Genomic DNA, 13,506 nt, shown 5'->3' with positions numbered 1-13,506 from the left:
GCTCACAACTTTCTTCCATTAGTGTTTATGGAAGTACCACTGTGTAACTTTCCTGAATATTCTGGGAAACCTACAGCAGAGCAGGAACCTATGCTGGGTAACCCTAAAAGCAGGCTCAAGGGAGCAAACAGGACAAAAAACCCAACATTTGAACAGTGGATGAAAATAAAGGACAGCCACCAATATTATATAGGCTTTAGTGTGTAATCAAGATGAATGAAAAGAACAGCTACAAGAAGGGAATTTAGCATTTGCCCTTATGACTGAATTAAAAGTCATTGTGGGTTTCTCCAGCAGAATTATCTACCATACATACTTCTGTTAATATTGAATGCAGGCCTACGAAATAACTTAACAATAACTTTAGAAACAGAATCCAGCTGTTGATTGGTACTTTTTCTATTAAGGATCTCCCTATTATTTGGATGTATTTAGCCCCTTTCACTAAAGCTACCCACTCACAATGTGGCCCATTCATATTATGTTTCTGCTTTGATGAAATCCACTTAATTATCATCATTGAACTAGTTTACCTCGTTCATCTGTCCCCAAGTTTAGATTTCAATTCTCAAAATTCCATAATCAGAATTATCACTATTGAGAAATCAGTGTACCCACACATCTGGTGAATGCGAGCTGGCCTACCTTATGAATATAAAAATAAGGACTTAAGCAGGAAGAAATCAGTCAACTTGCAGATAGTCAAGAAGAAGAAAAATAACCATATGAAGCATTCTTATGAAGACATAAACAACAGAATAGAAACTCTCCAGTACAATGTAAATTTAATCAACAAGCTTTTAATATCAAGTCATCTGCGCACTGAACAAGCGTTCCTCCACAACCAAGCACTTCAAAAAGAGCACTTTGAGCTTACAACATGATTTTTCTTGTAAGCAGGTCCAGATCTGTATGAAGCAGAAGACATAGCAGGGGGAAACAGAACCATCTCATACTGAATTATTCCTTTGGAATTTGGGGGAGGGGTGTATGCGTGAAACAAAGAACAAAATTGTTTTGAAATGTTTCCCAAATCATCTTAGTCCAGCTCCAGTTCAACAGAAAATCTGAAAAGTGGTGCTTCTGGGTCTTGGTTAAACCAAAATCTGAATCCTAGAAGGATTTCTTGAGGCAAAGAAGCAAGATAGTTACACTTTGCTTCCTTTCTCCTCTCCTTCTACAAGTGGTTGTGTTCCAACTCTTGTATTGAATAAAACAAGACTCGTTTTGTTCAGAATACGGACCTAAACTTCAAAAACACATATTTCAGCTGTGATGACTGACTATCCAAATGCAGATGTTCTATGTGGAAAATATTTTTTCACTTCCCTATTTCTGTATGAAAGGTGTAGGCTGTAGCATTCTAGTATTGTTAATTTGCCCAAGCAATAAGAAAGGAAACACATCTAGAAGAGAATGATGACTCTGTTCACATCTAGTAGATTCCACAGTCCAGAATCATAGAATGTATTTCAACAATTAATATAGTTTATTCCCACATTGGCTAATTTTCAAGATGGCTGTTAAGGGTTCTAATTCCCATCTTCCTTTCTTCAAAACAGAAGCAAGGATATTATGCTGAGTAGATAGGAGACACTCAGGAATCGATGTGACAGCCAATACTCCAATCTTGGGAGAATACACCCCCCCCAAAAAAAGGTTTATGGTCAGAAATTATAATTCCATTTCTGAAACTGAATAGCAGATAAAATAGTGGTTGTAATTACAATGCCCACACACCCAGGCCATTGGACTTGCTCAGTGAGGCTCTTGGCACTTAAAGCTCCAAATGTCTAAAGGGGGTAATTGGGACGTATTCTCAGCTCTCCTGCATTCATAAGGATGCTGCTTCATTTGTCTGAACCAAGATAATTATTTGTGAAAGAAACACATATGCAATTTTACGTGTCTACAACTTTACAGTGATCGACCTTTAAAGAAATGGCAGATATAGACCTTAATAAATTCGACTTGTCTCCCCCTCCCCCAATTTTTCATTTTGATTAAAACAGATCAAGGCAATGGAAGCAACAGAAGCCTGCCACAAAATAAGAGAATTACAATCATAATTGCATGGCAAGAAAAGTGTATTTTAACTTGTGTCCAATGGGGAAAACCCATTGAAACATTTGAAAGATGTCTTAAACTTTTTAAAAAAATGAATACTTTCTTAGCCATTTCTTTGCTTGGGCACACTAGAACTGTACAATAATAAAGAATGTGCTGGCAAATCAGAAGCTGACTATATTAGATAGTTCCATTGTTGCTAGGCTCAATATGAGCCTAGTAGCATTGTTTGGAGCTGCAAAGTACAGGAAGTGAAAGAACATTCTGGAAAGCTTTAAAGCAGTGAATAAAATATGTAAAATGTTTCCATTCTTCAGCCACATCAATTTGTTTTTTGGTGCTAGGAGACAACCGGCTCTGTGAATGTTTCACAGAGAACAGAAGTCAAATCCTGAATTTAGGAAGTGGTCTTTTTCAGGAGGTGGAACGTAGGCTTGTTTCACTTGGGTCTTTTGGCCATAAGAAACCAGAAGTCCTTTCCTAGCCTCTCTCCTTCATTAAAGAAAGGTCAGAAGGATACTATAGCAAATGGAGAAGCTAAGGGAAAATACTGGACAAAACACAGATGTCACCCCAGCTGACTCCTGGAGCTACATCTGTAAAATTATTTTGTGCCGATGCTACCACCGTCAAGATGAAATGCCAGGTCCACTGTGCATCACCAATGTGCTGGCTAATACAATCCTATTTTTTTAAAAAAGAAGAAGCCATCATTTAAGCAAGACATATTCTTTCAAAGATTCTGGCAGAGGCAGTTCCTTCACTGCGTCTGGTAGGAACTGCATACCCAGGCTGTGGCGCACAGCATAGCGCGAGAGCGTCTTTAATGTGCCTGGGACAGAGCATAGCGTGGTAAGCTTTTCACAAAGCTGCTGATCTCGCATAACCTCGCGTGGCATCGCACCATTTTTCCTCAATTCGAAGTGTCCAACGGCTCTGTGAAGGAGATCGAAGCAGGAATCTTCCCTCTCGGTGCCAAGTCCTCTGACCAGCAGGGCAACTAACCTTGAAATTGGGGTCTGCCCCTTCATATTGACTATCCGGACTTCAGCTCCGTATTCCAGGAGGATGCTGACGCTCTCCAGGTTGCCCTTCATTGCTGCCCAGCTCAGAGGGGTGTCGTTATTATAATCCAGAGCATTGACAAAGGCCCCACTTTCCAAAAGTGTTCGGACACATTCGGCATTGTTTTTAAAGGCAGCCCAGTGCAGTGGGGTGTCCTTATTGCCATCCAATGCATTGGGATTTGCCCCATATTCCAAAAGGATCTCCACACAGGTCTCATCCTTTTCAGCTGCATAATGAAGGGCTGTTCGATTGTAGCCATCAAGGGCGTTGACCTGAAAAAACAGGAGGAGGAGGAGGTGGGGGAAGGTGCTTTCAGTGTGATTAAGAGCTATTAAAAAAATGACCAATAAGCTCAATAATGGGATAGAGGAATCTTCATTCAGTTCAAGTTTCCATTAGGATGAGCACTCCATCAGGCAAAGCACTTTGTACAGTATAGCAATCTTTCTCAAAATACAGATCTTCTTTCTTGATTACTTAATCTGGATCAAACCTTAAAAATCTGCAAAGAAATTACTGTGGTATCCTGTCTATATGTAGAAATCTGATATTTCTGATAGCTTTCTCCCTATTTATGGAAGAAAATTAACTGTAATTCATAATACAACAGATGAGAAAACTAAAACACAAAATTCTGTTGTAACAGAATTAAGTGACAAAAAAAATAAAAGCACTATTTGAAAACAATGGCCGGGATACAAATCTCAAGAATATATGAGATTCTGAAATATACATCCTCCTTAAGTACAACAGGGCAAAGTATTATTATTCAGAAGGATTTTTCACATTGGAGCATTTTACTTCCCAGTTTTTGCCTTTGAGAATATATAGTATAATATTTTTCAACCATCCAATCTTACACCATTAAGTATTTGATAAATCCCATTAAAGTATTTGATAAATTTAGTTATAACCACTGGCTTAATTGGGTTCCTGAATTTGTTTTTCAAAAGGCTTGTGCTTCTTCTTACCTGAGCTCCTTTTTCCAACAACAGCTCAATGCAATCTGCATCAGCCACCATGCAAGCACAATGCAATGGTTTCAGCGTACCATGCATACAGTTGACATCTGCTCCCTGGAAAAACGGAGGAGAAACAAATGAAGGATACTAATCGTGTACTTCTAATCCAGCAGCCACAACCATTACAACACCTTTACACAATCAACTTGCCATTTAAAAGCAGGAGCGATTAGGGCATCTTTAATTTATGAACTGAAATACAGAGGCTGAAATTAAAAAGCAAGTTTATCATCAAGCTCCTTATGTTTATTGCTAATTTTCTATTGTCTCAACATTTCAAAAATAGTAGTGTAATAGCGGCGAATCTGACAGATATTCAACTATGACGTATTCAACAAGGCCTGGTTCTTCTGTTTAAGACAGCTAGGAAAATAAAAAACAGGACTGTCTTTAAATTTTTACAAGGCACACTGTCAATAGATTGGGAAGTGGATTTAAAATTTACAACTTAGCTTGGTTGATTATAATTTTTCTGTTTCTAACCCTTCCATTCAATCCTGTCCTGATCTGAGAGTTTGCCTGGACAAGAGCTTGCAGTTTTCTTGGTAAGGTTTTTCAGAAGTGGTTTGCTCCTTCCTAGGGGCATGTGAAAGTGATTGACTCAAAGTGACCCAGCTGGCTTCATGTTTAAGGCAGAACTAAAATTCAGTTCCTTGTTTCTAGTCTGATGCTTTAACCAGCTCTCAACTTATTTCTTTCTTATTTAGACTACAATTTAGAAAAAAAGTAATGAACTTCAGTCTAGCTCTTCCATCACAAATTGCTGTATGATTTCCCCCCCGCCTCCAATTAAAACAATACCTGTTTACATATACCTCATCCCCTATAAAAAGGAGAGTGTACATGTCTAGAAAATTAGAGACCGACCATTCCCTCTGCTACCAATCCAATCCTACTTTTTCTAATCCCAAATCAGGACATCCCTGAAGGTAAACATTCTCCTTTATTCCGGTTTGCTTTAAAAAGACTTTCTATTCATAAAAAAACTGCATGCATGACCAGAACATTTCCCCTCCTGATGAAATTCCACTTGTTGCCTTTCTAAAGCAGTTCTCTGACAGATCAGTCCCTGGGAAAAAGAAGAAAGTTGATAGAATAATATTTTTCTCTTTCTATAGTGAGACAAGCCAGACTACGTGAATTTAAAAGTGGAGGAAGGGATACACAGAAATGGACAAAGGAAACGAGGAAGGAAAGTACCAACTAGAGTAAGAGAAGCAAAAGAAATTCAGATTACTGCTGTTACTGCCATTATTCAATCAGAAGAATACTGTATGGTACTAGGCAGGGCAGTATCAGAGATAGATCTTTCAAGAAAGATCTTTACACATTACACTTTTTAGGAAATAAGCAGAAAGTTTTGCATGAAGATCTACAGAAATTATAAAACCAAAGCTTTTTTTTCCTACTTGTAAAAGACTAACAAGAATTAGTAGAGAAGTACAAGAAATGTCGAAGTCCTTAGGACAGGATCCTGATTTTCTGATATTCAAATCTCTGAATTTTCCAGATGTACAGACTTCTAACTTCCAGAATCCCTTTACTTTTGCTAAGAATTCTAAGCCTCCATGTATTTGGAGGACATACAAATTGGGGAAGAATACTCCAATATACTAAACCAGACTTTTTCAACTTTGCTGTAAATCAGGCGTGTCAAACTCGATTTCATTGAGGGCCGCATTAGGGTTATTTTTGACCTCGGGGATGGGGGTGGGGTGGGCGTGGCCAGCTCAACATCACTCGTGTTGGGGGCGCCTGTGGTGGTCTGAACGCTCTGCCAGCGATAATGGGCTCCTGAGCTCCGTTTCCAGCTGCGACAGCCTTCTGCTACCCTCTGCCAGCGAAAATAGAGCTCAGGAGGGCCCTGGGCCTTGAGTTTGACACCCTTGCTCTAGATGGAACTGCGCAATGGCAGAAATTCTGAGCTATACCAGCACATTTTCTGTGGATTATAATAGTCTACTAAATTTAGACAGTATCAGGATAGGAAAGGTCTTTTCTTTTCTGGTACCTTTGAGTCAATCTTGACTCCCCATAGCTCCCTGACTGCAGACTAGCTACAAAACAACTTATATAGCAAAGCAGCTGACAGTATCAATCAAGTTCAATCAAGCATCTCAGCCCCACCAAGAGCTGTGTAATTGGAAACTGCTTGACTATTGCAATGTGACACTGAGAAGTATTCAAACCTTTTGAAGAAAAAAAAAAGATCAGGCTTGCAGAAGCTTGAAAAACATGGATAAAAGTACTATAAACAGTCTCCTTTCTAACTGGAATAAGTTACGTTCCTTTAACTCGGTTTTATAGAGCCATGCATGTATGACAAGAAGCATTACGAACATTCTTTAAATGTTCTTCCCAACCATTTTTCAATGCAAAAATTTTTCCAACAAGATAATCTCCAAGATCTGAGGACTGCAACTTGGAAAGGCAATGCAGACAGGAAACAGTTCTAGTGTATATGGAAGACATCAAATTAGAAGTTACTGTCCTGGAAGTTACTCAACTGTAGAACATTCATGACAAGACTGTACCTTTTCTATAGTAACTCTTCAAATGTAAAAATTTTGAGGGAGCGAGTTCATCTCGTGAGTTTTCGGCGAGTAACTAGAAATACAGTGTTTTTGCCAGGCTTCTGACAGATTTTAATTTCATTCTGGATCATTTTAAAGTGTACTTTGCATTGTTGAATTACAGTTTCTTTTGGGGGCCTTGGTAGATTGAAAAGTAGCTTAGAAATATTATTGCAGCTGAATTTGTGATGAAAAAGTAATAGACTGGGACCAGCCAATTTGATCTCCACAATTGGAACAATTCTTGGAACTTGTGTCAATACATACAGAATTTTAAAAAAAACACCTAAAAATATAGTTGCACAGATCATAGTATTAATATAAATTTCTAAGAAGTATATTCTTTTCAAAAATCTTTACATACTCAGACAAGCACATTTCTACCTGCTTTAGAAAGATCATATAATGCCCCTGTTACATAGCTGCTGCCTTTTCTGAGGCAACATCTCCTATATTCCCTTTTCTCTTACACAGAGGCGGAAGAAGGAAGAGTCATGACGACTGTTTCCTACTGCTGAGTGGCATTATACTGCAGTGACAACAGTAGGAAATAAGAACAGAGTTTGGACCGTGATACAGAGGAAAGCAGTTTCCATGCCAATTCTGGAGCTGCCAATTCCATGACAAAATCTTCAGGAGAAAGTTAAAAACCAAACTTTACAATATTAGGCATTATGCAAATCGATTCAGAAAACTATTTATATGAAAGTATTATTTTTAGATTGTTTTCCCACCATTTCCTGAACTGTGATGCACATGATGATGCTAGAAATCCAGCAACTCCTTAAAGATCTACCAAATTTAAGATATGCTATTAGATACTAGCTATTAAATGTTACAGTTATACATTGTCTTATTTGCTGCTGTGTCTCTCACTCAGTTCTCAGTGTATTTACACTTCTTCCCTAGAGTGACATTCTTCAAAACCCAAGGTTACTAAAAGAGTTATACTGTTATGATCTCAGTCTCAAGAGAAATTATCTGATTCTAGAATTCATCTCACACTGTATGAAAAACACTATTTATAGGCAATCTCTTGGGATACAAAATCTTATTTCCATCATTGTTTCCTTCTGATATATGATATGATCAAGAGAAAGAATCCAGGATGAGTGACAGTCATCACTTTTTTCAGTGCTGTTGTAACTTTGAACTATCACTAAAGAAGTGACTGTAAGTGAAGCACTACCTGTAGTAACTGCATTTGAAAAGGATACATTCTCTAACAAACCTGATAAATTTAATTTAGGAGAAAGGAACGGGGGATTTTAAGTAACTCCAAAGGAATCATTACTTAAAACTGCAACCAACACAAGTAAAGTCAGATTCGGTCTCCTAGACCTTGTAAACATTCCCAGAAATTTTTTTAAAAGCAACTAAAAGCTTGTCTTAGGTTTTTTTCACCTACCCTTCGTATTAGGTCTTCAACATTGTCATGCGGGAAAGATCGGATGGCTGCTATTGTCCGGATCAAGCGCTCTGACAAAGAATATTTACTCTGGATGCTCTGCATAATATACCACATACTGGAGTTCAGTTTCCTTGGTTACTTTACATGCTCCGAGTTGCCTGAAGAAGCATACACAAAAGAAGAACTTTTTAAAAATACATTTTTTTTAAAAAAACAACAACTATAAATCCCTTCAAGATATATAGTAATAGCATTAAAAAATATTGTCAGATTGTTGCATTCATTAACCTTTGATGGTGAGGAAAAATTAATCAAGAACAACCTGAGGTTTAAGAGGTGGCTCAAACTTACCTGCAGACTACATGTACAACTAAAACATAATGTCTTCCAAATTAATCCATTCAGATAATAAACTGGTAATGACAGTCATTAGAGAACTATTAAGAGATGATAAAGATGCTTTATGCTTCATGCAAAATGGATTAACTGCATTGAAATGAAGAAATAAAAGAGCAAATTGATGTAAAACATCTTGAAAATAAAATCTGAAATCTTATGAAAATAAGAACATTAATCCAAGTAATTTGGTTGGATTATTTTTTTCACTATTAATTTTTTTTTCTATGCTACCAGAAATACAATTATCTCTGCCACATTTCCAGCCGTCTTTCCTACAATGGATCATTCCTACAATGGATGAAGTCTGCACTTGAAGGTCCTTCTAGAGCTCCAACACCAAATATACAAATGAAGCTCCTCCTACCAATTTAGACTGGTATGATATATACAAAACTATTAAGTAGATGTTGATGGCCTCACTTTAATAACCTACCTATCTGAACTAGTGAAAGCTACGTAGGATCAGATTTGGTTACTACCAATCTCACAGCTGCACAGGTAGATAGGTAGATAGGTAATCAGGCAGACTCCATAGGAGACTGACAAGACACCTCAGATGTAGATTGAGAAAATAAATACATCCCAGTAGATGACATTGGAAAACTACTTCTAAACTGTTGCTAAGAAAGGTCTTTATAAGGACATCAGAAGATGAACTCAACTCAACAGAGACTTGGTTAGACTACTGAATTGGGACTATCTTTAGAGACCATTCTGAAACATCAATTAGTACAAAATACAGCCACAGGAGCATAACTGTTTGTGTTACACCCTTTGGCATGACCTTCACAGGCTGTCAACTCATTTCCAGTCTCAATTCAAGGTCCTCAAACTAACCTATAGAAGTCTTCCCAAGTTTGGGACCATGGTCTTAACTTTTTCACATATATTCCTATCAGCATCTTAAGAGTTGTTTTTAAATGCCCTGCTACAGTTGCCTTCTAAGGCTAAAATCAAATCCACTGGTTGCCTGGCAGTGGATCTTCTCGATGATAAGAATATCTTCTGCATCACAGTGAAGCATACCTGGTTCCAACTTTAGAATCTTTCTTGCACCAAGCAAAGTTATTTTACTTCCCCAAGCCTTGTACTATATTAATATATACTACAATATTTTAAATGCATGTTGTCTGTGTTTTCACTGTTAATATGCTGCATTTTAATTACTACTATAGGCTAAAATGTGATTTATTTTTATTGCAAATCTCTATGGAAAAACTATGCTTTGAAGGCTAGTAGGACAGGACATCATTATGGAATATCAAGTTTGTAAATGAGGCAACAAGGTTGTAAAACATCCCCAAAAAGGCACTGACAAACCATAACTATTCAGTACCAAAGTATCATATGTTTGTATTCATATTATCACTAGGAATTAACTGGTATTTTAACCCTTATTAAACAAAATGTTACAATAAATGTACTGGATTAAAAATTCTAGAATTTTTAGCCAGCATGATCAACAGACCTGGAAAAGGTTTGAAAAGGGTGATTTAGATTATTTGTTCCTTTTAAAATCAATGATGCTTCACTGGAGACTATTTGACATTTACATTTCAAACTTCTTATTTCTATTCATAATTTTTGGAATTTGGACTCAAGCACATCACTTAAAATGCAAGTGTTCCCTTAGTTGCAGAGTTAACTACCTTGACCACATTTTAAAGCATATTGTAGTTCTGATTCCATTCTTGTTTTTAAATTCCAAATTTTAAAGACTTAGATTAGAATAATTTAGAATAATTTTATTGTCACTTTGAATGTACACCAATCAGCACACAGTAAAATGAAACTTCGTTGTATACGGCTCTCAAAGGGTCACCAGCTCCAATATACACTACATAACCATGACAGAATAAATAAACACAAAATTATGCATATACCCACATATATTAAAGAAAAATCCTTATAATAAAGCATGCAAATGAACAATTTAATTCTTCTATTTGGAGACTTGAGCAACAAATTATGTTCACAAATTGACAGTTTGTACGTAAACAATCCTTGAGGCTATATAATTATAATCATTGTAATGCAGCCATCACACCCCCTTTTTTTTTCTTTTCTTTTTTATGCTGCAAGGAAGGTGAAACATTTGGTAGCACCAGACCATTTTTAAATTCAGTTTGATGCTGCCACCCAGGTCATTGCAATAATGTCAGAAAAGAACATTTCGTTTTTATGCTGCAGCAAACCATGCAAAGAACGGAATAACAAAGATAATACAATATGATAAACAAGATAGGGGGAGGGAAAGAGTATTAAAGCATATGCCTGCAGCACATGGCACAAACACAATCAGGAGATTGTCATTGCCTCCAATTAGGAATGAGCTGAAACAGAACTTGCTACACTGCAAGACAACCATTAGCAAGCTCACGAGAAATTAATAAACAAGAAGAAATCTGGACTGTCTCCAGGATGGCTGAGTGTTCCTACACGCATCAACAAAATGGCTCCAAGGTACTCTAAGGAAAAATATTTCTTCTGTCTCAATATACAAGGCTGCCCTTTTCTGTCACACAGCCATGTCAATCACAAGTTTTTGTTTTTTTTTTTAATTTGATTTATATGCCGCCCTTCTCCGGAGACTCAGGGCGGCTTACAATGTGCTAAGCAATAGCCTTCATCCTTTTGTATATTTATACGAAGTCATCTTATTGCCCCCACAACTGGGTCCTCAATTTACCTACCTTAGAAAGGATGGAAGGCTGAGTCAACCTTGAGCCTGGTGAGATTTGAACCTGCAGTAATTGCAGGCAGCTGGTCTTAATAACAGGGTGCTTTAAACCACTGTACTACAACTACAACTACAGTTGTTACATAACAACCTGCACCTCTACTAAAATCACTATACTTTTGTATTTTGGCTGAGTAACCTTAGGACAAGATGATCTGTGGGTTCTGCTGGTCTATCAGAATCAGCTCACCTCCAAAAAATAAAAGCAGAACACTTTTTAAAAGCCAAGTAGAACTTTCTAAAAAAAAAAAAGAAAAAGGTAGCCTTCAGTGTTTTGAATACAGCATCTGACATTCCCAGCCACATGGCCAGTAAGCAAACATTTCAGTTAACTTCTAACTTGAGGAAGCTTTTCGGAACATGTTGTGCCTTACCTCCAAGTGTTAATTAACTTTCCAGGTGGTTTGCTTTAACACCATCATTTTGTGAAATAACACAGGCAGTTCTCATTTAAGAAATACCTTAGTAGCCTTCTGTGACAGACAAAACAAATTGGCGGGAAAAGAATTGGGATAGTAACTCTTTCCACTGAGTCCAGTTTTGAAGCAAGCTAGCAGCACCTAGCAGATAAACTTACCAGCACCACACCTATTATTTAGATGGGAGACCACAAGGAAATCCCAGGGCTATAGGCTAGATTAAAAAATGGGGGCAAAACCCATCCCAGAAAGCAGTCATAACAAACTAATCAAAATTCTGGGACTAACGATTTTAAGATGGTGGAGATTAGCTTTTGCTTGTTCTAAACGAAGCTGATAAGATAGTCTAGGAATTTTCTTGGAAAAGATAACAGCATAATTTTTGGCTGCAGTCTCTGCAATATGTAGGCTGTACAATAGAGTGTTCTTTCAGTCTTTTCAAAATGTCACATTGTTGGCACTTGGTTAGAAAAAGGATGTCCGTCTGTATCTATGCTAGCTTCCTAAATTTTATGGATTTCCAGTTCATCCAAAATTGCTAGACACAAGAGTCACAGGCGACTGTTATTAGTCTACTATGGTAATCAAGAAGCCCATCTCTTGTAACACCTTCGCATCTCTTCAGACTAACAAAATGCATTAACGTGTGTGTGTATATGCGTGTAATGTATGTGTATGGGTACATAACATACATTACACACGGGCAACATAATTTCATTTTTTAATGTGGACCAGTGTACTTGCAGTAAAAAAAAATGACATTAAAGGTTATCTTAAAACGCATAAGTTTGAAAGGGAACTTTATCAGACTCCTGATTTCTGGTTACCACAGACTAACAGGTTTCTCCCCCTACAGTGTTATTGCCAAAGAAAACAACAGAGCAAAGCAGTTTGCATTTTACAGAGGGAAAAAATGTACACACAATACAGATCGGGAACAGGGGTCATTCTGCCCAAGGACAGGAGTCTGTCTCTCTTGCTTCTCGAACAGCTGCCAGCAACCTAATCTTGCATGGTTGGTGTATGTGTGTGTGTGTGTATGTATGTATATATATATACATACATATACATACATACATATACATACATATATATATATTAATCTTACTGACACAAAGGACAGGCATCCAAGTTACAAACTAAATGTAGGAACGTTTATTTTTAATGCCACCGTTTGGCTCAAGGGAGACAAGAAGAAAAAAAGATCACGCGTTAGGAGAAGGAAAAAACAAAATCGTGATCCAGAGGGATCCTCCCAACCCGAGGCAGATTACTCCCTGCTAGATTGGCTGGAGATAAAAACAAAACTGTAATCCAGCACGTGTGAAGGGAGCGTGGTCAGGGGCTCCCCCCACCCCCCAATCCCCGCGAGGAGACGGACCCCCGATCTCCCTTCGCCCCTCCACACGGTCGGCCTCACCTATCGCCCGGGAGGCTTCCTTCCGTCGAGCAAATGACCCTGTCCTCTCTCCCCCCCCCCGGGAGGGCGCAACAACAGCCTTGGCCACCCACGTCACTCCCCGCCGCACTCACCGACTTGGCGCCGACGTGCCCGCGCGCCTCTCGGCTGCTCGGAAGTTGGACCCTCAGCGACCGGAAATCAGGGACAGTGGGCAGCTAGAGCGACCGACTTCCCGAAACCCACCGACACGCGCCAACAAGTTGTCGCGCCGATCCATCCCTTCTTCTTCCCCAACCCCTCCCGACTCCACTTCTCCCATCTGTCAAAAGCGGGCCCTTTTCACAAATATCTTCCAATCATTTCAGCGCATGGCACGCACAAGTCCCGCCCTTCGCCGCTCCGCCT

General features: G+C 38.4%; 1 protein-coding gene across 3 annotated transcripts; it reads right to left on the bottom strand.

Annotated features, from left to right (window-relative positions):
* Positions 1-784: 784 nt before the first annotated feature.
* ASB8 (ankyrin repeat and SOCS box containing 8) lies at positions 785-13,403 on the bottom strand. 3 transcript variants are annotated; one of them, XM_070937967.1, is made up of 4 exons: positions 13,233-13,403; positions 8,139-8,299; positions 4,107-4,211; positions 785-3,407 (listed from the first exon to the last, which is right to left on the bottom strand). In XM_070937967.1, exons 2-4 carry the CDS (start codon positions 8,253-8,255, stop codon positions 2,778-2,780), a joined length of 852 nt encoding a protein of 283 aa, XP_070794068.1. In that variant the 5' UTR covers positions 8,256-8,299; positions 13,233-13,403; the 3' UTR covers positions 785-2,777. The 3 variants fall into 3 exon arrangements, with proteins under 3 accessions (XP_070794068.1, XP_070794069.1, XP_070794070.1); XM_070937968.1 differs by lacking the exon at positions 13,233-13,403 and adding an exon at positions 13,120-13,192; XM_070937969.1 differs by lacking the exon at positions 13,233-13,403 and adding an exon at positions 11,655-11,707.
* Positions 13,404-13,506: the final 103 nt, after the last annotated feature.

This window comes from Pituophis catenifer, unplaced genomic scaffold, assembly GCF_029215685.1.
Source record: "Pituophis catenifer annectens isolate HBS135680 unplaced genomic scaffold, rPitCat1.0.hap2 SCAF_2, whole genome shotgun sequence".
NCBI lineage: Eukaryota > Metazoa > Chordata > Lepidosauria > Squamata > Colubridae > Pituophis > Pituophis catenifer.
This window is presented reverse-complemented; position numbering and strand designations above follow the sequence as displayed.